Source organism: Caretta caretta, chromosome 7 (assembly GCF_965140235.1).
Source record: "Caretta caretta isolate rCarCar2 chromosome 7, rCarCar1.hap1, whole genome shotgun sequence".
Lineage (NCBI taxonomy): Eukaryota > Metazoa > Chordata > Testudines > Cheloniidae > Caretta > Caretta caretta.
In genome coordinates, this window is record NC_134212.1 from 123,918,895 (window position 1) to 123,946,002 (window position 27,108).

Genomic DNA, 27,108 nt, shown 5'->3' on the forward strand with positions numbered 1-27,108 from the left:
AGACTGGAGATTTCCAAGCTGGGTTAAGGAGACTTTTGTGAATTTTTACTAAGAATTTACTAAGAATCTGCCCTGGGGTAGAGATTTTTTAAAGACCTTGGTTAGGTTTTCAAAGCCATGCAGGGGTTTTAGCCACACCTCTTCCATTAGATTTAACACAAGATGCCTGGCTAGATTCCCTGTGTGTCTTTATTAAATTTCAACTAAATGGTTTTTTACCACTCTATGACCTTGTTCTCTTCGCTCATCGCCAAACCCATGCTGCAAGGCTGGACAGTTCAAGTTAGAATCTACTCTCCAGATGGGAAGGTCACAGGGCCTAGTTCAGGAGACTAGAGTGGGCAAAATTGTAATGAGATCACTTCACGAAATGAAAATATCTGGAAATACATGTTCAGCTGTTGAACTAGAGACTCACCAGCTCACTATTGTGTAGAGCAGGAAGGGGGGAGGGACATTTCTCCCTTGGCTGGGGAAGAAGGATAGAGCTTGGCCAGAAGAATAGGTCTCCCTGTGCCAGTGTGAGTAGGAGGTCCCCTCTTTCTGCTTGAGTATGAACTATGCAGCTCCAAGCAGCACTGTTGAAAGCAGGCCAAAAGTTATGTCACTTGCCTTTTCTGCAGCATTTGCACTCATGCTCCTGTTCCCGTGGCTGCAGGCTCCTCCTCTCTGTTGTTGCCGAAACTCATTTTGAAGCCACCAGTCATAAGCAGGTGACCCTAAAATTCAACCCCTGCGTATTGCGCACACAAGCTTGTGGCGCTGGGAGTTCTGTTGGTTCCTACTATTTGCATAAATCCAGAATTCATGCCACATCTCTTACTGGGACATTTAACCAGCGCTGAGATCGGATGGGGCAGCATTATGTTTAACTCTGAGTACAAAAGAAAAGGCTGACCGATGTGAAAGACTCTGTTGTTTCCCAGTCCATGGTGGGAAGGTCAAACTGCAGACTGGGTACTGCCTAGAATACTTCATTTCCCGCTGTATCTATAAATATGTGCACTGACCCCAGAGGCTCAACGATGGAACACTTTTAGCCCTTGAGAAGGAGGGCTTCATCCAGTTGGCTGTACAGATGGACTTTAACGTTTCTCCAATACAAAATCTCAGGGACCCGCCTGACCAGGTAAGTCATTAGATCACTAGCTCCTGCTCAGTTTGACAGCCCTTTCTGTATACTGCTGATTTTCTAATGGCACATTTCTGTAGTCCACAGCCTTCGTTCCTTCACATACTGGAGTCGGCCGTCTTTGTGCTTTCCACCATGAACGGGTGTCTGTCTCCGCAGCCTGGGGCTCCATGATTTTCACTGAATTGGTTACTCAGAACTACTTACCAATCTCTCTATCTGTGCAGGGCTTTGGGATTGGGATTCTTGACCTCCAGATGATGTACTAGTACGTGAACTTCAGGCTGAGTTCTTCAGATTCACTTGGGCCCTAGTGCATAGCTGCGACCCCCTACCATTCAGCTGTGTGCTCTCTACCGAGCAATAAAGTGTGGGCTGTTTATGGACGGATATAAAGGTGTACATATGCACACACATGCACAGTGCAGTATGCCTGGCTCCCCACGAGTGCAAGAGAGAGGCCTCCCCTGGAGAATATACTTACTGCCTAGCTCTTCCTGGCATTTTTTGGATGTCTGCTGGATGGAGTGAGATTCTTATGTTGTTCTGCAATGTGAGGGTGTGATTTTCCCAGGAGGGTTTTGTAATGCCAATGCCTGGTGCTCAGATAACTCAGCGATGAGCACGGTAGACATGCCTTTAAATAAATGCAGTGGGAAGGCGTGTGGTTTCCGTAACTTTGTGCGGAGATGGGAACGTTGTAAGTTGTGCTTTCAGATTGAAAAGAGTGGGCACAATGAATGTGAGACTCCAGCTGTGATGTGCGTTTTCACCAAATCGCATTTCCTTTGAGGTGCAGTGACTCAAAAGAAGGTGGGAGTGAGTTCATCCCCTCTTTCTTTCTTACTGTTAAATTTTCCAAGCCAGCAATAACTCTTATCCTGGGCTCATGCAGAGCAAATTTTGCCTTTGGTAGGCACCAAAGGTATTCTGCCACAGCAGCTAGTATACTTCATGGCATGGCCACAGCGGTACAGTCAGCGCTTCAAACTACAAATATGTACCCTGGGAGTTGGGGGAGTTTGTACTCAGGTGGCTAGCCCAAGCTGCTGCCGAGGCCATTGTGGCCTCCCTCCTATTTTCAGTGTGCGACCTCAAGGAGAGCTCGCGTGTCTGCCTGCCTGCACTAGGAAGCACCCTCCCAGAGCTGTGTGGACATATCCCAAATGACAGGTGTAACGCTGCCTGAAGTGGCTCAAGAGCATGGGTACCAACCTCCGGGTACCCTGTCAGGAAGCAGGGCACAAGCCCCAAATTGGCTGTGCGTCCTATACTTAGAATTCACCAACTTAAATATCAGAGAGAAACTCTTCAGGTGCTATAACAGCCTAAACATGGAGTCACAGACAGTCCTCTTGGGTGCTCTGATCCAGCTCCCCACCCAATTGAGCCTGCCTTTGTTTTACACAACGGATCACAGCAATATTCAGATTACTCCATCCCAAAGGACCAGTCACTTACCCGAGGTCAGTCGCACCTTAGATCTCACTGACTATGCTAGTAGCCAATCCTACAATAAACTACCTACACATTTATTAAGTAGGAAAAGGAAACGAGTTATTTACATGGTTAAAGCAGGTAAATATAGATGCATAAATGTGTTGCAAGCTTAAGTGTCAAAAAGTAATAGAAAAAAGAAAAGGAGTACTTGTGGCACCTTAGAGACTAACCAATTTATTTGAGCATGAGCTTTCGTGAGCTACAGCTCACTTCATCAGATGTTTACCGTGGAAACTGCAGCAGACTTTATATACACACAGAGAATATGAAACAATACCTCCTCCCACCCCACTGTCCTGCTGGTAATAGCTTATCTAAAGTCATCAACAGGTGGGCCATTTCCAGCACAAATCCAGGTTTTCTCACCCTCCACCCCCCACACAAATTCACTCTCCTGCTGGTGCTAGCCCATCCAAAGTGACAACTCTTTACATAATCAAGTAGGGCTATTTCCTGCATAGATCAAGGTTTTCTCACATCCCCCCCACCCCCATACACACACAAACTCACTCTCCTGCTGGTAATAGCTCATCTAAACTGACCACTCTCCAAGTTTAAATCCAAGTTAAACCAGAACATCTGGGGGGGGGGGGGGGTAGGAAAAAACAAGAAGAAACAGGCTACCTTGCATAATGACTTAGCCACTCCCAGTCTCTATTTAAGCCTAAATTAATAGTATCCAATTTGCAAATGAATTCCAATTCAGCAGTTTCTCGCTGGAGTCTGGATTTGAAACTTCAAATCCAGACTCCAGCGAGAAACTGCTGAATTGGAATTCATTTGCAAATTGGATACTATTAATTTAGGCTTAAATAGAGACTGGGAGTGGCTAAGTCATTATGCAAGGTAGCCTGTTTCTTCTTGTTTTTTCCTACCCCCCCCCCCCCCCAGATGTTCTGGTTTAACTTGGATTTAAACTTGGAGAGTGGTCAGTTTAGATGAGCTATTACCAGCAGGAGAGTGAGTTTGTGTGTGTATGGGGGTGGGGGGGATGTGAGAAAACCTTGATCTATGCAGGAAATAGCCCTACTTGATTATGTAAAGAGTTGTCACTTTGGATGGGCTAGCACCAGCAGGAGAGTGAATTTGTGTGGGGGGTGGAGGGTGAGAAAACCTGGATTTGTGCTGGAAATGGCCCACCTGTTGATGACTTTAGATAAGCTATTACCAGCAGGACAGTGGGGTGGGAGGAGGTATTGTTTCATATTCTCTGTGTGTATATAAAGTCTGCTGCAGTTTCCACGGTAAACATCTGATGAAGTGAGCTGTAGCTCACGAAAGCTCATGCTCAAATAAATTGGTTAGTCTCTAAGGTGCCACAAGTACTCCTTTTCTTTTTGCGAATACAGACTAACACGGCTGTTCCTCTGAAAAAAGTAATAGAAGCTTCTATAGTCAACAAGCTCTGTATGACCATTAGGGCTAACCCAGGCTGGGCACTGGGGACCTCTTGCTTATGCCTAAAAACCTTGCCACCAGAGTCCAAGTAGCACAGAGATCCAGTTCCTTCTTGTTAGGGATTTATTATTCCCTCCCCCACCATGTGTTCTGAGCTGCAAGCTCAGCTGATGGGAGGAATCCACTTGCATGGCTCATCTTCATGTAGGGTGGGGGGGATGCGATGGACAACAAACATCTTTTGTATTCTTTATAATCCCACAGAAGTCTGTCAGGTGTTGATGGACCTCCTAACACCTTCCTTGGAGATCAGCATTTCACACTAGTTAATGTCTCTCTCCTGTCTGGGATTTACAGAGTCACAGAGCCTCACAATACAACCACTCAAATATTACCTTACAATAAGGGATACAGATGCTATAAGTAAGATTAATTTCACTCACAAGCATTCAGTAAAGTCTAAATACATTCTTACAATTCTAATGCCTATTTGAAAAATACTAACACACAGGTGAGCCAGACTGATTCCAGGTATATGTTTCAGAGTAGCAGCTGTGTTAGTCTGTATCCGCAAAAAGAACAGGAGGACTTGTGGCACCTTAGAGACTAACCAATTTATTTGAGCATAAGCTTTCGTGCGCTAAAGCCCACTTCATTGGATGCACGCAGTGGAAAATACAATAGGAAGATTTTATATACACAGAGAATATGAAACAATGGGTATTACCATACACACTACAACGAGAGTGATCAGTTAAGGTGAGCTATTACCAGCAGAGGAGAAGGAGGAAAAAAAAAACCTTTTGTAGTGATAATCAAGATGGGCCATTTCCAGCAGTTGACAAGAATGTGTGAGGAACAGTGGGGGGGGGGGAAATAAACATGGGGAAATAATTTACTTTAAGTAATGACAGATCCACTCCCAGTCTATTCAAGCCTAATGTAATGGTGTCCAGTTTGCAAATTAATTCCAATTCAGCAGTCTCTCGTTGGAGTCTGTGTTTGAAGTTTTTTTGTTGTAATATTGCGACTTTTAGGTCTGTAATGGTGTTTATTCGTTCACCTGCACATCTACCAAACACCATCATAGGGCCTAATCACATCAGCCACACTATCAGAGGCTTGTTCACCTGCACATCCACCAATGTGATCTATGCCATCATGTGCCAGCAATGCCCCTCTGCCATGTACATTGACCAAACCAGACAGTCTCTACGTAAAAGAATAAATGGACACAAATCAGACGTCAGGAATTATAGCATTCAAAAACCAGTCAGAGAACACTTCAATCTCTCTGGTCACTCGATTACAGACCTAAAAGTTGCAATTCTTCAACAAAAAAACTTCAAAAACAGACTCCAACGAGAGACTGCTGAATTGGAATTAATTTGCAAACTGGACACCATTACGTTAGGCTTGAATAAAGACTGGGAGTGGATGTGTCATTACACAAAGTAAAACTATTTCCCCATGTTTGTTTTCCCCCCCTTACTGTTCCTCACACGTTCTTGTCAACTGCTGGAAATGGCCCATCTTGATTATCATTACAAAAGGTTTTTTGTTTTGTTTTTCTCTCCTCTGCTGGTAATAGCTCACCTTAACTGATCACTCTTGCTGTAGTGTGTATGGTAACACCCATTGTTTCATGTTCTCTGTGTATATAAAATCTTCCTACTGCATTTTCCACTGCATGCATCCGATGAAGTGGGCTGTAGCTCACGAAAGCTTATGCTCTAATAAATTTGTTAGTCTCTAAGGTGCCACAAGTCCTGTTTTTTTAGGTATATGTTTGTCAGTGTTCAGTTCACACATGGGGACCTTCACGTGAGCTGGCACCTGCTCTCCCAGCATCACAGTAGGTATCACTTTGCATTTTCAAATAAGCTTGCCCTGTGACAGGAGGGAGGCATCCAGAGCCTACTCGAAAAGCTGTCTCTTTGAGAGGGGTTATGGGAGGTGGCATGCACTCTTCAGAAACCCCTGGTTTTTAGGACTGAGAGTTGCTGCAGCCCGAGTTTCATGGTGGGTTAGAGCACACAAAACAGAATTCAGAGGAGCAGCCGGGTTAGTCTGTATCCACAAAAAGAACAGGAGGACGTGTGGCGCCTTAGAGACTCACCAATTTATTTGAGCATGAGCTTTCGTGCGCTAAAGCCCACTTCATCGGATTCATAGAATGGAACGTGGGCATTGTTACTGTAGCATATGAAACAACCGTTTGTATTTCATAACCATGAGTGACATTTTTCCTCTCCTTCACATCCTGCCGTGTTTAATTGCAAGCTTCGTTAAGGGAGGAGGGATTCAATTTCCACAGCCTTTTGCTATTGGATAATACAGCCATTATGCTGCTGGAGTTTAGTGTAGCTGGGGTTCAGGGGATGAAGTGCTGCAGGAAGCTGCTGAACGGAATTTTGCCTTGAGGTAAAGACCTTCACAAACAATGCACCAAAAGGAACTGTGTCGCTTTTTAAACTTCAATATCCCCGACGCCTGTCCTAGAAGCTCTTTAAATTGAGCACGTTCCTGATTCTTTTAACCACAAGTTATCCTTTGTGTGTAATAGACTATACCTATTAATGGTCAATTGACATAAAAACTCTGTATTAATTTCTGCCTTGTCAACAAATTCCTGAAACGTAGTAGTGTTCCTTTGTGTGTTTTCAGGATAAATAATTTGCTGCTGTTAGAACCCCATCTAACCCAATAGTGTAATTTTTTTAATGATTCTTTTAGATTTGCTAACAAAGAAAAAGCACACTCTGGTCTTCTGCTACTACAGAAAATTGTCCCCTTTGTTGGCAGTCCCAGCAGCAAGGGTGAAGTTTGAATGGACCATTGGGGGTGAACTTGCCTCTAGCACTGGGTCTCCCCAGGTCAGGGTAGATAGGCATAACTTTGGGGGTGGAGAGAGCTGCCGGCAGAGCTAACAGGGGACTTCAATCTCCAGGGCTGTCAGTCTGGTACCTTTCATCAGCACTACACAGTCACTTCATTACAAAACGCTTTGCTGTGTTGTTGTTATGGGGCTAATTGCATTGCAGGTTTTTTGGTTGCTGGACTCCTTTAATATTTTCGTAATCAGCTCGTTTATGTGATATATCTTGTCGTGAACTATTCAGCAGATTCTAGGTTTAGTATGTGATGTTTGCTTGTAATAAAACCAAAGACTTGATTTTTCTTTTCCTGCAGAAAAATCAAACGTAATTTCTTTTTCACCCTCTTTCCCTTCCATTGGTTTGAAATATTGTGTGGATTTCAGGGTGTGGGATGTAAATACCGGCGAGATGCTAAACACGCTGATTCACCACTGTGAAGCAGTGCTTCACCTGCGCTTTAACAATGGCATGATGGTGACTTGTTCCAAAGACCGTTCCATTGCCGTCTGGGACATGGCTTCCCCGACAGACATTACCCTGCGGAGGGTCCTGGTAGGACACAGAGCTGCTGTCAACGTAGTGGACTTTGATGACAAGTACATTGTGTCAGCATCAGGTGACAGGACTATAAAGGTAAGAAATTTCAGAGGTTGCTTACTTACAGCACTTGTCATTGTTAACCAGAAAGAATGACCAGATTCCTGAGAACGTAAGAGTTGGCGATGTTAAAACTCAGAAAAAAGCCAATTCATACATAAACTATTAATCAGTTTCGAAAGTGATATGGTTTAGTTTGGGAACAAGTCCTAATATAATACAATAAAAGCTCTGTGTATGAAGAGTCAGTCTGTTAACTGTAGAAGTCTGTAGCCATGTGTCACTGGTAAGGTAGTGTTCCCTACGTCAGCAACAATGTCTTGAATTTGACTTGTGACCTCGAGGTTGTGATGACTTTTTGAACATTCCGGACACACCTGTTTCTCCACAGGTCCCTCCCCTCCGTTAGTTACCTCTTAATAATTAGGCCCTGTGTGTTTTCTCTCCCCATCTCAGGTCTGGAACACTAGTACCTGCGAGTTTGTGCGCACCTTAAATGGCCACAAACGAGGCATCGCGTGTCTGCAGTACAGAGATCGGCTAGTAGTGAGTGGCTCTTCAGATAACACTATCAGGTGAGAGGCAAGTTCCCATCAGGGAGTTTTGCGCACGGTGTTCTCGTTTCCTGCAAGGCCATAGTCTCCGGTTCACTTGGGACATGCCGAAGTTAGATAACCGAAATAACAGAGCTGATCCGAAATGATCTGTGCCCATTTTCCCTGGAACAGGGCAGCCTTTGCTGTAGAATGCTGTGAACTACTGAAGGGGGGTATAGAAAGCCATTTTTCTGCATTGCTTTGTAGCCTCCCTATCTCACGAGTGCCATACTAATCAGCAAGTCAGGCTGGTTAGACAGTTTTGGTGAGTGAAATAGCTGGCAAGCTGGGTCAGACATGCAATACGAAGCATTTAATCCTCTGCAGAAATCTCCTGGGCTCACACCAAACTCCTCTTGTGGTGCTTGGCATCTGGTATAGTTTGGAATAGCTGGTTGAGAGCATGAAGTTCAGTTTTCTCCCTCTTGCACTTTCCTGGCTGCCCTAATGGCAGCCTGAGATGTAACCCATTTCATGCCGGGAGTCAGGATTTCTTGGTACATCATGCAGCTGCAACTAGAGGGATGTACCATTATCTCCTTAACTAGCGTTGTTCAGTAAACTTGAATCGACGTGAAACTGACTGTGGTAAGTGCCTGGATCATACAAATGAGTGGTTGGGTTGCCTCCCTTTTACCTGTCACCTGCTGGTTTAGAGGAGAACTTTTCCCTGCAGCTGAAACTTGGGAATGGACTGTCTGCTTTCTTGTTTTACCAGTCCTCTGTTGTCAGTGGTGAATACAGAGGCTCTTGTTTGCTGGGCGCCCTTCCCCACAAGCAGCCACCTTTTCCTCCTCTGAATTCCACAGGAAGCTGACACTCCTGTCTGTGACACCACAAGGTGATTGAACCAATTGTGCTGTGCCAAATTTTGCATGCTGTCTGCTTGATGACATGACCTAGTAAAAGGACCAGCCAGATTGAGAGAGCACTGACTCCTGCTTCCTTTTACACAGTGAAATGGGGGGTGATTACATTGTGCTGTTTTTCTAAAACACTCTTAAGTGTGGCAAGAAGATTGTGCACTTGAATTTGAATAAATCCTTTTTTGTACGGTACTTTGAAACTCAGAGCCAAAAGAAATGGGAGTAGAAAATAGTTAAATATCACAGCATTTAGAAAATCAGCTAAAATACCACTTGTAATAACCAAGAAAAATTTCAGTACAGTAATCAACCTAAAGAGGAATACAGTTACTCTTATTCTTACACTGAATAAAATTCCTAGTTGATAGATAAATTGTGCTATAATTTCATGAAAGTTGGCAGTGAATCTTAGCTGAACCCAAGTCCAGTGGCCCTCAAGTCATGGTGAAAGGTTTACCTGCTCACTTACTCTGCCAGCCTTCCACAAGCATTGGTTGAGGGTGGGTATCTGTGGGAAGGTGATAAGAGTGCAGCTTACTAAGTAATCTATGTGGATGTCTTGATGTATGTTTGATTTTAATTTACATGAGATACAAGATGTTGGCCTTCAATTGGGTGAGGTATGATGTGAAATTTGAAGTTTGTAACTTCTGAAATTTGATGTCCTAGAGGCTGAAAACCTTTAGACTCCCTAAGAATTTTTTTTCAGAAGGGAGTGTTTTAAAAGATTTTCCAATTCTGTAAATATAGAGTGTACAAAAGAGTAGGAAATTAAAGTTTGTCTTCCTTAGAGATATAGTCTGTCTGAAAATTATTTGGGTGGGATTTCAGGTCAGTTCTTCAACTGATGCAAGTCAAATTTTCCAGCTGAGGAATGGGCCCATCATGTTTCAAGGCATTTAAACCCAAAAACTCAATACAGGGAGCCATTGAGGCCAGGGTGTTTCATTGTTCCAAATATAAACTATCAGTAGAGAAAAGAGAAGAAAGATCAAGTGGTGACTTGATCATGGTGTAGGAGTCCCTTCACAGGGAGAAAATAATGGATATTAAAGGACTCTTTCTTTAGTACTGAAAGGCATAACCAGAACCAATTGCTGGAAGTTCAAGCCTGAAAAATTCCAATTAAAAATAAGACACCAGTGTTTAACCGTGATTAACCATTGGGACAAGCTTCCAAAGGAAGCTGTGGATTCTCCATCTCTTGATGGCTTCAAATCCAGACTTGGATGCCTTTTTGGAACTTGCTTTAGTCAAAAACAAGTTATTATCCTCAATACAGGGTAACTGGGTGAAATTCTCTGGCCTGTGTAATACAGGAGTTCAGGCTTGATGATCTGTTGGCCTCTCTGGCCTTAAAACGTGAATCATTCCCCCAGCACCCCTATGCACTAAGGCTACACCTCTGCCTCTGTGTAAAACATCCCACCAAGCTGAGCCCTTCTCAGGCGGCAGCTGCTTCCGGGGCAGGGAGGCGCTTTGGAGCAGTGCTGCTGCGCGTCCTCCCCCAGAACAGCAAGGAGATTGCACAGGTTAGGAGCCAGGGCCGACTATTCAGAGTCACTGGTTTGCCATGTGTCAAGTCACTTGACCTCGTGCCCACTAGAACCTGAATGTAACGTAACAGGGTTTTCTTTGAAAAATATGCTCCAGCTGAGCTGCAGGAAAAAAGTGGTGGGGTTGTGGGGTGATGAATTCAATACCTTCCACATTTGCGCCATCAGGATCTTTATTTCCAGAGAACCCGTTGACCAATTATAATCTGAAACCAAATATTTCATTGCAGTAAGGGATTTTCAGACTTTCTCTCCTCTTCTTCCTAATCTCTTCCAGGTTGTGGGATATCGAGTGTGGAGCGTGTTTACGAGTACTGGAAGGCCATGAGGAGTTGGTGAGATGCATACGCTTCGATAACAAGAGGATAGTCAGTGGGGCGTATGATGGGTGAGATGGTTAACGAGGTTCAGACACCTAGTATCCCTCTTCCTCCCCCTCAAAAAAATTAGACCTGTTGTCAGTTGTGCTATTCTCACATTTATGGCCAATATATGAGAAGTGTGTTATGTTCACCTGGCCTTTCCCTTTTCTGGATCGGGTCTTCTGTGGTGTGTGTTCTCCAGCAGTTTCACATGGCAGATCCATGCAGAACTCCTCATGCTTAAATCACTGACAACCAGATCAGCTAGTTCTCTGCCCAGGAATGTAGTAGATCAGAGCACTGAGTCCATAAGGTCAGTGTCTCTTGTCTAGCAGCTGCTTTTCCTACAGCTCCCACAATTCCTGCTGTTTGTTTTGTTCCACATAAGTGTGCGTGCACATCTACCTACTCCCTTCCCCCACATAACTGAGTAGTATAGAGAAGTGAACGAGCAGACACACAGCCAGTCAGAGAAGGCAACAAAGTACAACAGGCGGACTGAAAAGCACACAGTGAGTGTCCTGGTCTGGAAACTCCTGTCGATAATCTAGGGCAATGTGCTTAACCAAGCATTGCTGCTTGCGCTGTGAAAGGGACTCCAAAGAGCAGGGTCCTTTTCCAGCACTCTCCACTGCAGCTAGCCAGATTTCCGTGGCACGAGGAAGAGGCTTACTTCACTCCGGAGGTTGTATATGCTATGGTGGGCTAGCTTCCTGGTACATTGCTGGTGTCCAGGCTCCCTTGGGGAAGAGCTGACTTTCCTTTTCCAGGCTTGAATAACTCTGAGCTACACTGGGGTCTTGTGTAACTAATTTGGATAGCATGTCCCCTGTGCTAGCAAGTCAGCTTCTTGCTCCTGGGCAGGGAGTCCCTCTACTAGTGTATAGAATCCCACTCTCTTCCAGCCCTACACCTGCAGACTGGTTTAAATGAGGGTGCGTGGGTTCCCACACTTCATTCTCCCCATCCTGTTGTTAGCACCCTTCATACTACAAGATAGTCACTACATTGTACAAGGGAGGAGGGCATGTGACTGAACTCTAGGGGTGACCGTACGGCTTAAGGGTGAGGGAAATCTCCAGCCCAGCCCTGTTTGATTTTCTGTAATAAATCCCACATTACGATCTGGTGCAGTCTAATGCTAAGACATGGGTGTCATCACCCCAGCTTTATAGCTAAACCCCAAACCTCTAGCAAGCTGGATACCAGTGCAGTGGCATGCCTGGGCTGTGGAGCAATGGAGATGCACCTTTTCCTCCCCACTGAATGTGTCCTGTTTTCTGAAATGCTTGAGCTCTCGTGGTTCTTGTGGAACCTGCCTGTGGCTGCCCATGGCAGTAGTTTGCCCTGGTAGAGCAATCCTAGCCTGCCTGCCTGCCTGCCTACATTCTAGGAGGAAGGGACGCGCTTGTACCAGTTGAAGGAGGGGATGAATCCACACTGTGGAGACTTAGACACGCTTTTCTTCTTGTCCAGCAAGAGGCTTTATATAATGTGTCACATTATCTGAGTATAAACCCAAATGCATTCTCACAGCTGTGATCACTCCGTTTCATTGCCTTTGGCCTGTTTGCCATTAAGGAGGAAGTGTCTACATTAACCTTCACCCAGGTTTCTACATTAGTTACTGTCACCTGCTTTTTTATGTAATTCATTTGTATGGTAACCATATACTTTCACCTGTAAGATCAGCAGGCTTTACCCAAGAGAGCATGTGAGAGCCAGGTGTCAAGAGCAAAAAGGTTTCTGTATGTTTCCATGAGCCGGATGTATTATCTAAGCTGTTAACTTTAATTGCTGATGAACCATTTAAACTTTTCTCTGTAACAAAGCTTTGGTGCTTGTCCCTCTTTCCTCTCCAGGAAAATTAAAGTGTGGGATCTTGTGGCTGCTCTGGACCCACGTGCTCCAGCTGGGACCCTCTGTCTGCGAACCCTCGTGGTAAGAGCTTTTGGTTGGGGGGGGGGGGTTTCAAGGTGGGGGCGGACAGCCTTTGTCAAAGCTGTATTACGCCATGAAAGCTTGAGCTGTTGTAGACAAGTTTCAGATGAAGTAGATGATGATAGGCCCCAAAGGGCAGGCTTGTAGACGTGTCTGAATGTAAGGTATTATGGGATCTTTCACCCAGAAAGACTTTCAAACCAGAGCCTTGCAAAAAGAGCCATGGGACCTTTAACACAGTAAGGAATCCTCTTCGGCAGCCCCTAACGATACACCAGGGCATCAGCTCAGTGCCAGTCCCAAGGGAGAATGTTCCGCTCCTGAACACCCCTGTCACCACTTCAAACATTGGAAGTCAGTGGAGCTGTGATACTTTGCACCAGCTGAGGGTCTGACCTCAAGGGCATGATACCCTCCTCTGAGCATACCTATGGAGTCTGCATAATCTATTAGAGACTAACAGATTTATTTGAGCATAAGCTTTGCTGTAGCTCACGAAAGCTTATGCTCAAATAAATTGGTTAGTCTCTAAGGTGCCACAAGTCCTCCTTTTCTTTTTGTGGATACAGACTAACACGGCTGCTAGTCTGGAACCTGCATAATCTATGTGCTGCTGAGTGACCAGGACTTTTCCTGGACCTCTTTCTTCTCTCTGGCAGTTTTTTAATGTTGCCAGACTATTGTTGTTAAAAGGGGTAGTTAAAAGAAGTGCTTTCATCCCTTTTTAAAATTGATGTTAAGTTCATAACTAAAATCTATTTGTGACATTTTCTCTTTAGCACCCACATGCTGGGTTGTGTTTATTGTAGGGTTGCTTGTGAGGCCGAGTTGCTGGCATCGATTATTAGACACAGGACCAAAAACATCACAACTGGCACTAATTGGCTCCCTTCTTGGAAATCTAAGCAGAGGTGCCTCGGATAGAGTGGGCCGCAGGCGCTGAACCCTTCAGCCTCGTCTACACTAGCATTTTTCTTCTCCCACTGGTGCTCAGTGTGGGTCTAAATGATGATGGTAAAAGTGCCATTGGCTATTGCTTTCAGCAGAGTCACACTAGTTGTAGAGCAATAGGGGAAGGTTTTCAAGAAAAATGCCAGTGCAGACAAGGTCTTAGGGGTGATCCCTCTAGGTCAGAGTTGAGATATATTAGCAAGAGGCCAGAAGAAGCTTGGCCTACTGCTGTGCTTTTTCTGTGGCATTCAGCATCCAGTTCACTTTGAAAAGTCAGAGAAGAGGACATTAAAGCACTGGCTTTGGGGAGAGAAACACTCAGGCTTCAGTGGCGTTAGTGTATGTCAAACCTGGTCATATTTCTGGGGTTCTATGGCCATTTCCTTGGCTGTAAACCTTCCACGTATTGAAGCTCGCCAGTTCTCGAAGTTAGTGTTCAGAGGAATCTCCCGTGTGTTGCTGAATGGCATGTCTTCAAGCAATACATTGGAAGCCCCACTTGTTAGCACAGCAGAACTGCAAATAGTGCAATGGCTCGTACCCAAAAAACCCCTTTGTCATGTATCAGCTGCAAACCATGGAGCGGCCCTGTGCCTGTGAATATACAGACCCAGAGAGTCTGAGACTTCCATACATTAACAGTAAAAAGAAAAGGAGGACTTGTGGCACCTTAGAGACTAACAATTTTATTTGAGCATAAGCTTTCGTGAGCTACAGCTCACTTCATCGGATGCATTCAGTGGAAAATACAGTATGCATCCGATGAAGTGAGCTGTAGCTCACAAAAGCTTATGCTCAAATAAAATTGTTAGTCTCTAAGGTGCCACAAGTACTCCTTTTCTTTTTGCGAATACAGACTAACATGGCTGCTACTCTGAAACCATACATTAACAGTGTTGATCCTGTTCCAATCTTAGACCCTGCTTGGGCACTGTGGTTTTTCTGCTAACCTGGGAGGCTTAATTTAACTAGTGCAATTCCATTTGCATTTTCCGGCAGTGAAAAATACAGGTATCCTGAATAATTGCATTATAAATCAGAAATTGTGGGATGAAAACATTGTAGGAATCTGTGAATGGATGCCTAGAAATCCCCGTTTGTAGGAGTGAGCGAGCTAAGGGGAGAAGATAGGGCATGGAGCATTACTTTTAGGGTCTTTCATGCCTGTAACTGCAGAGCATCCTAGTATCTGATTATTCATGCTCTTTTTTCTTCCCTTGTCCTCCAAAATGAAACCTCTCAATAAACGTTGCAAGCCTCCTGCTGTTTGTGTTCAATTTTCAAGCAGTAGGAGAAAAGTCTGCAGATAACAAATGCTCGCTGCGTGCCAGTTCCTTTCATTTTTCCCTCCTTTGGATGGAACAACAGCCTCATAAGCTTGACAGCAGCTTCCCAAGCTGAGAAATAAGTATGGCGCAGCTTTACATTTCAAGCTAAGGAGGCCAGGTTCTTTTGGCTTTAACTTACAATGGGAAGCGTGCATCACACCAGCTGCCCCTGTGATTTTAAAGGGCAAGTAGAGTGATCAGTGCGTAGGATCTTTAGGTAGAGGGATTTCATTTAGTAAACACTGATTGAAAAGTTCATTTTCAAAGCAGTCTTTCAAAGTACCTGTCTCTTTCAGTCTCCTTGTGGCACCTGCTATTGTCGTGACTTTCCCCAGCAGGAGCTCTAGTCTGTTGGGCACACGAAACACCATTCCTATTTGAATACATGCCAAGCCAGACTCCTGGAGTATCTGTCTGTTTAATTAACTAGAATTTTAAAACTAAGGATGCTACTTGTAAGACAAACCTTATTTAAAACAAAACAGAACTTGCCTTACAACTATGAAACGGTCCTTTTTCCTTGCATTCAAAAAGGAGCTGCATTTCAGAGTCCTGCTCTGTCAAAACAGTAGCTTCTTGTTCGGTGGGCAACTGTTCTGTTGATGAGTATATTTGAGAGACCTTTCATTTTTTTGTGATTTACCCATCTTAAAACTAGCTGTCGTGGTTAGAATATCTTATCACATTTGGTTTTCTTTACACCACGTCTGGCAGCGTGGAAGGCATAACAAGGAGCCACGTACTGATACTAAAGTCAGGAGGCATTGCGCTGGTTTTGATTGCAATCCCTTTTGACCAGGGAAGCTGCTGCCCACGCCTGCAGCAGGGAGCACCAATAACAGCTAGCCAGCACATGTAGGAAAGTGTAGTGAGTTGTGCTTTACAATGTGCAGGATCTGGCATAGATTGCCATACTCTTTCCACTCAGCCTCCTAGAAGAATACAAACTGCCTCTAAAGAAGGGCCTTTCCTGCGGCTACGTTTAGAACTGCTTAGGAGGAATCATTACAATGTCATTTTGACTTTATAATGGTCCCCTTTGTCTCTTCCATTTTAAGCTGTTTCCTCCTTCAGCAGTAGCAACAGTGCCAAGCAGGAGACTCAGGATCAATTCATAGATAGAATCATAGAAGATTAGGGTTGGAAGAGACCTCAGGAGGTCATCTAGTCCAACCCCTGCTCAAAGCAGAACCAGCACCCACTAAATCATCCCAGCCAGGGCTTTGTCAAGCCAGGCCTTAAAAACCTTTAAGGATGGAGATTCCACCACCTCCCTAGGTAACCCATTCCAGTGCTTCACTACCCTCCTAGTGAAATAGTTTTTCCTAATATCCAACCTAGACCTCCCCCTCTGCAACTTGAGACCATTGCTTCTTGTTCTGTCATCTGCCACCACTGAGAACAGCCTAGATCTATCCTCTTTGGGGACCCCCCTTCAGGTAGTTGAAGGCTGTTATCAAATCCCCCCTCACTCTTCTCTTCTGCGTCAGCCTCTCCTCATAAGTCATGTGCCCCAGCACCCTAATCATTTTCGTTGCCCTCTGCTGGACTCTTTCCAATTTGTCCACATCCCTTCTGTAGTGGGGGGCGCAAAACTGGACAGAATACTCCCGATGTGACCTCACCAGTGCTGAATAGAGGGGAAAAATCACTTCCCTCGATCGGCTGGCAATGCTCCTACTAATGCAGCCCAATATGCTGTTAGCCTTTTTGGCAACAAGGGCACACAGCTGACTCATATCCAGCTTCTCATCCACTGTAATCCCCAGGTCCTTTTCTGCAGAACTGCTGCCTAGCCACTCAGTCCCTAGTCTGTAGCAGTGCATGGGATTCTTCTGTCCTAAGTGCAGGACTCTGCACTTGTCCCTGTTGGACCTCATCAAGTTTCTTTTGGCCCAATCCTCCAATTTGTCTAGGTCAGCCCGGAACCTATCCCTACCCTCCAGCGTACCTACCTCTCCCCCAGCTTAGTGTCATCCACGAACTTGCTGAGGGTGCAGTCCATCCCATCATCCAGATCATTAATGAAGAAGTTGAACAAAACCGTCCCCAGGACCGATCCCTGGGGCACTCTGCTTGATCCTGGCTATCAACTAGACATCAAGCCGTTGATCACTACCCATTGAACCCTGATCTAGCCAGCTTTCTATCCACGTTGTAGTCCATTCATCCAATCCATACTTCAACTTGCTGGCAAGAATACTGTGGGAGACTGTATCAAAAGCTTTGCTAAAGTCAAGATATATCACATCTACCGCTTTCCCCGTATCCACAGAGCTAGCTATCTCATCATAGAAGGCAATCAGGTTGGTCAATTGCCAAACTGTCCCTGTTCCCCTATAACCCACTGCTGGTGGAAATGCTATGGAGGCAGTGCTGAGCTGCATAATAGGAGGTATGAGGCTATCGCTCTGTCAGCCACACCTAGCCGCTCTGGAGAAGAGCTGTCCTATGAGGAGTGCTCGGTTTAAGGGCATGGGGCTCAGGGAGCAATGTCTCCATGCAGGTGTCTGCTCTTGTGTGTGTTCCCTGCTGAAGGGCCAGGTTCCAAATATGGCAGATGTACTTTTACGCAACTAGCTTGTACCACAGAGATAATGGCACACAGTAGCCATATAGGGTTTACTGACCAAAAACTGAATCAATTATTAATGTTCACCATGCATTCCCAGCAGCCAGGCAGTCTGTAAAGTAATCCCTGCTGTCTCTCTGACCCTCCCGGTTAGGAGCATTCTGGGAGAGTCTTTCGACTCCAGTTCGACGAATTCCAGATCATCAGCAGCTCGCACGATGACACAATCCTCATGTGGGACTTCCTGAATGACCCAGCTGCCCAAGCAGAATCGACCCGCTCCCCATCCAGAACATACACTTACATCTCCAGATAAATAACACTACACTGTACCTCACGCGCACAGGTAAAAACGGGGCACAAGGGCATGTGGGCACTGGGGAGAAGAGGCAAACGTTGAGCTGGAATGATTTGTTTGGGTGGTCAGTATCTCCCATCTTGGCTGGTGGTAGTTATCCCTCCAGGAGGCAGAGAACCTTTTGGTACCTTCGAGCAGGAGTTGTTGAAGGGTTCCTGGCATGTGGCACCTGCAGTCCTTATACCCAGTTCCCCTTTTGGCACAGCTTCCCCTCAACAATTAAATCAGCAGTTGTTGCCACCCAGCCAGGAAGAGGGGGGCGGGGGGAGGTTCTTCAGAGTGAATGGAGGAGCTGCTGCTTAACATGGGGGTGCAGGTGGTTTGATACTGGGCAGTTGTCACCAAGCTAGAAGGTTCTGCCAAATCATGGCAATTGCACTTCCTCCTAGGTAGTGACGGCTCCGTTCTCCCAAAGTTGGGGAATGCAGGATAATGGATTTGGCCAGTGGAGGAGGTGCAGACGAGCGAGTCCAGCCTGATTAAATGGAAATTTGCTGATGTATAGTATTATCTATTCATAAGGCCCAACGCCCTAGCCGCATGAGTTGTAGGCTGCTAAGACCAAGCTTTGCCTGTGTGTGTGTAGTGTTAACCCTCTAGCTTTTATCCCAGCAAGGAGAGTTACCACTTCTAGGCTGTTATGGGGGATCTTAATGGATGACCAGATTAATCATCAAGCTGGATTTGACTTGGAGGTGTGTGGGGTATTATGGAGGGTGCTGCTTAGGATGGGCTTGGGTTGTACCCTGTGGTTAGCGTATCTGCCATCCTTGCCTTTGCGCCCTGGGTGGCAGTTTAGTTTCACTGGCGGGGGTGAGGCAGGTTCTCTGTGACAGGGCGTGGGAGCAGCAGTTGGTGTCAACACCTGCACTGTGCGCCCCCTGTTCAGTGTGTAAATACACCTGGACTCTCCAGAGCTCTCAACCCAGCACCAGCCACCTCCTCAGAATACACGGGAAATGAGAGAGGTGTTCCTTAAAAGGATGAGTTTGGTGCAAAAAAGGGCTCTTCTTGTTCCTTTTTTTTCAGAACTCGTTTAAGCTGCAGTATTTAAATTATCTGCCAATGCCGGGACAAAAGAACTATCCACGTAACCAATCCTTGCGGAAGAGAGAGGCGCTCAGATTCATTTCTAGAACAAAGTTGGCCTGCGGTTGATCTCCGACAGGGTCTGCTCAGCGCAGCTGACTGCTGAAGTGCTGCTATATCAGAAGATGTCTTTGGTCTTTCATGAACGATTAACGTTTTTAAACCAGCCCTCTTCCTTTTCCCCTCTGCCTAGCCACTCCCGTCCTCACTCCCCTGTTTTTCCCTCTTGCCCCAGTCACAGATGTCCTATAAATATATTTAACGTGTTGCCAGAATTTGTTGCTTTGGTGTTAAACAGAAGACTCATTGCCACTGTGCATCCTGCTGAGAGTCACTTCCGAGGGGGGGGAAGGGGCTGCTGCTTAGAATATTAAACAACATCATTGCTGGGCTTTTGTAAGACCATGTAACTGCTGACTCTGAAAAGCAACAAACGCCGTGTTGGAGAGGAGGTGAGAGCCCCTGCTGCCTTGGGCGTTCTGTCCGGAAAGTGGGGCTTGTGGAGCTATTCGGCATCTGAAGCTGACAGTTTGGAGCCAAATCCGCCTCTTGCTTTCATCTCTTGCTTGTCCCTCTAACTCTTTAGAGGCTGGATGTGTATTGCAATTTCCCTCCACAGTCATTGGGCTGCCAGTCTGGGCAGTGCCAGTCCACAAAAGGCTAAACTGGCTTCTGCCCAAGTCCCATATTGCCTAGGGGTGGGAATCAGTTCCAGGAGGGCAGGAGGCAGTATTTCACTGTCAAAGACATTCTCTGTACCCAGGGCAGGGGTCTGTTTCTCCTGCTACTGGCCCCGAAGGCCGTGCGGATTTTGTTAATGGTTTACGATTTCTACTTCTGATCAGATAGAAACGTGAGGCTGGGGTGAGGAGAAGACTCTGGCTCCCTCTTTCCTCCTCCCCCAGGAGATGCCACCGCCAGAGGGTGGAAGAGGGAGCCGCAGAGGACCTTGTTAGCCCAGCTTTGGGGGGCTTTTGTGGCTGACCACATCCCTAAATAAGAATATAAGAGCTGCTGTAGTGAGTCAGATGAGTGGCCCAAGTAACCCAACATCCTGTCTCTGGCAGTGGCCAGCATGGTGTACTGTGACCCAGGAGGGCATGGCCGGGTTGGGTCCTGTGGCTGATAGGGCAGATACAGCCAGTTGGCTGGGACAGGCATGCGTGTTTTCTCATTGGTTTAACCAGTGGGATGGTCTATCTTGGCCAGCTGGCTGTACCTCTAGGTCAGCTCTGCAGTAATTCTGGGGGCTGGCGCTGCCAGTCCCCACTGCGGGCGAGGGAGATGAGCCTTGTGACCTTCCTGAGCCCCAGCCTTCTCTGCACTACAGTTTAGGAACAGGACGATAATTAACCCATGTCTGATAATCACCCTGACTCTTCACATGCTAGCTGAGACCTTTGAGAACTACTGTGGCTCAGAATGGAGAGCATCCCGCTGGCAGGCAGAACACGAGGAGCAATTCTCCACGTCTCAGCCAGTCAGCTAGACCAGAAGGGCCAGTGGGGGACCCCGCAGGCGCTGGCTTCCCCACTGCAGCAGGAACAGCAATCCGAAAGGCCTTGCTTTTGGAAGAGGAAGGGTTAAATGAAATACTCTCCAGTCATTCCAACCTCAGTTGAGGGTCTGTCAAAATTTCTGGTACAAACCTTAGGCCCAGTTCTCCCACTGCAGGTCTTGAACGACACCCATTGCCTTCACTGGGAGTTTGTCCTGTCCTGCACTGGGAAACTAGAACCCTTTATCTCCTCAGCTCTAAGGTTGGAACTTGGCAGATGGGAGATTTGACTGGTACATTCTCGCCAGCCTTGTTCTGCCGGTGGTCACGATTGCATCACTCTAACTAGCTTTGCTGTCCTTTTTCCACCAGCGACGTTTTTGCAAGTGACTAGCCCAATATACGAGACTCGCTCTCGGTGACTTGAGGAGCTAGCAGATGGGAAGGCAGTGGAGACGTTGGAAGAGCTGGTAGAGCTCAGAGTACTCAGAACAGCTCCAAAGGAGCGTGAGAATCAGTGCAAAAAGAAACACCCAGCTCTCGTATGTCTTCAGGAGGGCCTAGGACCCAGAGCGACTCTAAAGAGCCTCTTAGTCAGAGCTGGTCATTGACATGCCTCTGACTTTCTATTTGTTTAAATTACTATTGTAAAAAGAGCAAAATAAACTAACTCCGTTCAGATAACATTCATGGTCTGACTCAGACGGGCAGAGGCAAAGAAATGCTGAGTCAAGACCAAAGGCTTATCCTTAATACTAGGCTGAACTATTGCCGAGGTCACTGGGTGATCAGACATGCTGGATCCCCAAAGCATGGGCAGAGACGGGTGGATCATTTTTTTCGCTCTGAATTGCTCCGGCTGAAGTGGAGTTCCAAGTCTCATCCTTAATGTTGTTTGAACACAGCTCCTTTTGGTGTAGTTGTTACAAAACTGCAGTGTGGCTGTGTGAGAGTGGACATATATATGGAGCTGGCTGCAGACTCAACAGCTTTTCTTTCCTCCATTTGTCTTGTCGCTTTTCGGCTACAGGCTGTGCTAGACGATCATGACTCTTCGCCTTGGATACTAGAGATGTTCTCACTGTTTTATCACTGTCCTTGGGGGCGGTGCCTGCTAGTGTGGAGTTTGTTTTGCTAGTTATGAGGACTTCGGGAGATGCAGAATGCTTACTGGCCAAACATGGAGACAACACTGTTGCAAATCATCATTGGTTGTCCTAGCCCTGCTGTTCCATGCTGCTATTTTGAAACTTCTAAGCACTGTTGGGTTTTTTTTTATTTTTTTATTTTTTATTTTTTTTGTATGGTGTATAGTAGAGTGGTGGTTGACTCTTCAGGAGGGACTATGTCTGGGTACTTAAATACAGAATAGCTCAATGGAGAATCCTACCCCAATCCCAAGTTCCTTCTGATGTCTAAGAAGGAAACTGATCTAAGAAACTCAAATCTGCCACAGCTCCCAGCCTTGGGGTCATCTGCTGTTCAGCATAGGAGGAATAATGTGGTTATTAGACCTTCATGTCAAGACCAAGGTGGCTTTCTACCTTCTCCACTAAGGATCTGTGTGTGAAGATTTCAATGTGAATTGGCTGCGTAATCCCCAACAGGGCTGGAGTAAATGCAGCATTTAAAAAGAAAAGAAAAATGAAATTAGCCTGCTGAAAGGAGCTAGAAGCAAGGGCTAGAGGTGTCCATGGACTTCATGTGTTGCACATCCATTTGAAATGAGATACATCTGCTGCATGGACTGTCACTTCTCCCACGAGAGTCTTGCCTTTTGGACTTGGGGACTGGAAACGAGGTGGGACGTAAGAGCAAGACAATCCATTACAGTGTCACCAACGCCAGTTTGCAACTCCAGGGCAGCTAGAGGCCAGGAGGGAGTCTTGCTGCAAACCCGCGTGTTTCTGATCCCAGGAGGAAAGCTGCTCATGTCAACCTATGCAAACCCCGAGAACCTTTGCAGCTGTTTCTCTGCTCCCTGTTAACTTCCAGGGATGGACACATGCTGTTGGAACTGAGGGTTTCAGGTGGTGAAAGTTGAGGTCTGATCATTGTGAACATCAAAATACTTTAAACTTGTTTCTGAACTGGAAGACGATGTGGCCCGCCGTGCTTCCCCTTCCCATCCACCTGTCCCTGCATTGAAAGGATCCTTCAGTCTGTATTTTAATCCCTGTACACTCAAAAGCTGGAGAGTATGGTGCATATTTTTCCTCTTTCTCCTCCCCGCACTGTCTGAACAGAACATTGGGCCTGATGCTGAGACTCTCATCACCCCGAAGTCCGGTTGGGAGTTGTGGGTGTTCAGCACCTGTCAGGATTGGGCCTGTCACTCAAGTGTCCGTTGATTTCCTTCAGCTCCCTTTTAGGTCTGCTTTTGTGACCCGGGATTCCTGAACTGGTCCATGGAGCATTTGGGGGGATGATGCTTAGCTGCCCCTCCTCCTCAGCAGCTGATAATGGAGCAGAGGAGCCAGCTTGGCTGCTGCAGGGATATGGCTCTTTTGCAAATGAGCTCTCCCCTGCAGGAGGGGAGGGGAGGGGAAGGGAAGGGAAGGGAAGCAGCCCAGGGGATTGGAAAGGGGAGGGGAGAGAGGCCCCTCTGCGAAGGTGGGGACTACACTGAACAGATGTCATGGCCCTGGTCTAGATTGTGCACTGCTCTACAGTGTGCAGCTGGTTTAGAAGGAAGGAGATTCTTCTGTGTAGGAGAGGGTAAAAAAGCCTTGTCAGAAACAACTGCTTCCTAGAATTGCCGGATTGGTTGACTCCCCTTTTTTTGTACCCTTTCGGGGTCGGGAGGACAATCTGAAATACAGTCATTGGGAATACCAACGGCCAAAGAGAACTTTACCAGGGGCCTCTTGCGGCATGCAGGATGCGTTTATCTTGCTGAGCTTTGCCTTGTTGTTACTCCCACCTCACCACAAGCAACAAGATTTGCAGAGAGAGGGTAACTTCAGGTGACCCCAGCTGCACCTTCAGAGGCAGGGCCTGCATGTGAAATCTCTCCTGTGACTGCCTGCTGGTTTTCGTCCATGTGGTCCACGGTCACCCTACCCTCACTATGGAGGAGTGCTGCTCAGGGAGACTACAGGTCCCAGCATGCAATGCTCCGTCTTGAGCCAAGCCTCCAGCACTTGGGTTGAGATGGAAGATGGCCTGCTGGGACTTGTAAGCTCTGACAGCTGCACCTCTTTGCTGAAGATACTGCCAGCTGCATTCTGAGGCTTTTTTCACGTAAGGTTTGGTCTTTCGGCTGCTGCTGGCAGGTTCCCAACTCAGCCCTCAGTTGGTCCGAGGTTGGGCACCCTGTCATACCGTGTGATACCTAATCTGGCTCAGGAATCTACCCACTTGCTACCTTTTAAATCATCCTCTAGGTGCCCTGCCAAACAGCCTGGTGGCTAGCTCCTCTGTCTGCCTAGGACCAGGAGCACCCTTCCACGCAGCTAGATTTCAGTCCCCATTTGCTCGTGCTGTTACAGTTCTGTTCAACACACGTCCATAACATTAGTGACACTTGGTCTGCCCTACCAGCTTACACTGGTGTAACGACGTCACTCAGGAGTGTGGGAAACCCACCCCCCAAGCGACGACATTATACCCACCTCACTATGTTGGTGGGAGGGCTTCTCCCATTGCCCTAGCTGCTGTCTCTTGGGGGGTGGAGTCCCTACGCTGGTGGGGGCTGCCTAGTAGCTGCACCGCTCCAAGTGTAGACAAGCCCCGTGTGTGTGCACACCCGCTGACAGGTTTAATTCTCAGCTTGAGGGGGACACACGCACTCCAGCCATGCCTGAGCAGACCCCCCTGGGTACGGTCCCGCACAGCTAGCCCGAGCCACCTCCCATGCTGCTGCAGCCAGGCTGCCACTTTTAGGTACAAACTCGAGCAGAGCTAGTGTATCCATCTACCCAAGCTGGGAATTAGAACTCCCAGCGGCTCCGTGGATGTAACCTTAGGGATGCATTGCTCACCGCAGGCCCCTTACAATACTGCCCCTGGCTACTGGTTACATTTTAGCAATGGGCCACCCTGAGAAGTTTTCAAGTGACTCCTAAATTATTATGGCCAGAAGAGTGACTTGGTAAAATTTGGTCCTCCTTACTCAACATGACTGCTGCCTGCATGTCTTTGAATCCTAGTTGCTGACTTCACTGGTAAAATGTGTTGATCCTGTTAGCAGTGCAGAGCTAATTATTAGTAAAGTTCTACTTGCTGAATCATTACTCCTGGAAGAGGGTGACCCACCTCTGTTGTCAGGTCCCAAGTTGATGTCCGTGCTAGTGAGCTGGCTGGTAAAAAGGATTTGTCCTGCTGTGAAACTAATTGAGACAACCAATGTGGAACTCTATGTTGTCACCTCTGAGTGTAACCCCACTTTCAGCTCCTTTCCTTGGTGTTCCGACATGAGACGCTGGGCTGCTAATTCCATCCATAGTCATGATGCAAAAGTCACTGGTAACCGACAAAAGGTAATTGATCCAGTAACTTGTAATTACTTTTACAGTGTAGCTGTTTAATACCCCTGAGCACCCAATTGTCCAGCCTGTGCTGCATCACTTTTAAACGGCTCAGATGGAGGTGGGCGTGAAAGTGGAAGGGGTAGAAAGAACATGGTCTCTTCAGAGTTTTCTGTTTGTTACTCTGCTATATTTGTTCTCTAGATTCTTAAGTAATGAGTGCTTTGAATTTTGTGATTATGTTACCGTGACGTGTAGGTAATGTACTAATGTTCACTTGAACTAGGATCATGGTAACCGTGTGGGTTTTTTATTATTTTAACTGTTCAGAAAATAAGTTAAATACAAGTGTAATATTAAGCTGTGAATCTGTTGTTTTATTTCTGGTATGGAGGATGTAACCCTAAATACAAAAAGTCTCAGTTCTTCTTTGAATCTTTGTCCATGTGAGTCCCTCTTATGTTCTGCTGATGAACAAAACATCTCAAACCACAGTTACTGTAAGGTAAGTAACTGTCCTTTCCCGTGTTGCCCTGCAGTCAGGATAAATATGGCCTCTTATGTAGCACACAAAACCTGTGGTTAGCTAGTTACTCAGCAGCCAGTTGTCATTCATTGATGAATGAAGCTTAAAAGTCTGCTCTGCCAGTCAGAAAACTGCATATTTGTAAAACCACAGCATACTTTTTAATTAACAAACTGCCCATTCATGGGTGATGGCCCCTGGCTGGGCACACCAGTCCATCCTGCAAGTCAGAGAATGAATGCATGAGAGCTGACACCCATCCTATCCATTTAAAAGAGGGAACCAGAGTGGGGGCAAACTATAAAAAATTCGTGCTTTTCTAGATAATCTTGCAAGATCCTGGTTGGAAAAGCACAAATTTCTTTTATAAGCTAATCAGAATCCAGCTGTTCAATAATGAGTGAGTAATTGACACATCGCAGCACCAAGGTAGGATACAGTGGTTAGGATGCTGTTGTCATTATAACTGGCCTAAAATTTGACTTTCACACCCTCCCCCTGAAAATACCTTTCTTTTTTACATGTCCCTTTGATAGTGGCCTTGTATCTCTGTTTTACGTAGCAGCCCCTTTTAAAACAAAGGCTACATGGGTTTTAAGACCCTAGCTCCTAGGGTGGTGAGAAAAGAAACACACACTGCACTCCTTGCTATCCATCTCCCGCCCGCCTCCATTCTTGGGAGCCAGCAGGGGATTTGAAATTGCTAAGACTCCTGCTTTCTGAAGTGCTGGGAGCAGGAATCCTGTCAATTTCAATCCCCTTCTGTCTTTGTGACAGAATTCCCAGTGGTTCTTTATTTTATTTTATTTATTTTGGGGGGTGGGGAGGGTAGACTTACACCATTTTAACCCTTCATATTTTTTCTGATCTTTCACTTACAATATCAGGTTTGGAAGAGGAAACTACTGTCGTCTGTTTAAACGACTTCCAATCACTCTGCCACTCTGAATGCGGGTTGGCAGTGTACCTGCCACCCTGGCATGCAAAGAATCAATGCTCTTCTAGTTACTACACTACCCCTTCTTTCTTTCAAAGGTTCTATAGGGGTCCAGCACATTTTCCCACTGATTGCCAGCCCTGCATGTTTCACATCTATGTCAGGTTTCAGAGTAGCAGCCGTGTTAGTCTGTATCCGCAAAAGGAAAAGGAGGACTTGTGGCACCTTAGAGACTAACCAATTTATTTGAGCATAAGCTTTCGTGAGCTACAGCTCACTTCATGAGATGCATTCAGAAGTGAGCTGTAGCTCACAAAAGCTTATGCTCAAATAAATTTGTTAGTCTCTAAGGTGCCACAAGTCCTCCTTTTCTTTTCACATCTGTGTGCATACTATCACCCAGCACCAACCACCAAATATCAAGCCAGGCCAAATTGCAACAAGTTCTCACTCTGGAGCAAACTCCTAGCAATTCCAGAGTTAAGATCCTATATTACAAGCTGTGTTTTCATCCCTTCTTCTCATCTGTATAATTTTAATAAATCTTTTTGGC

At 46.2% G+C, this 27,108-nt stretch overlaps 1 protein-coding gene across 1 annotated transcript in view; it reads left to right on the forward strand.

Annotated features, from left to right (window-relative positions):
- BTRC (beta-transducin repeat containing E3 ubiquitin protein ligase) overlaps positions 1–25,527 on the forward strand; it is a 176,696-nt gene extending 151,169 nt beyond the window's left edge. Inside the window, 6 exon segments of the mRNA XM_048859264.2 lie at positions 7,293–7,542; positions 7,963–8,081; positions 10,802–10,912; positions 12,749–12,827; positions 17,833–18,024; positions 19,066–25,527. Coding sequence (XP_048715221.1) covers positions 7,293–7,542; positions 7,963–8,081; positions 10,802–10,912; positions 12,749–12,827; positions 17,833–17,994 — 721 coding nt within the window. The 3' untranslated portion in view covers positions 17,995–18,024; positions 19,066–25,527.
- The last annotated feature ends 1,581 nt before the right edge of the window (positions 25,528–27,108 follow it).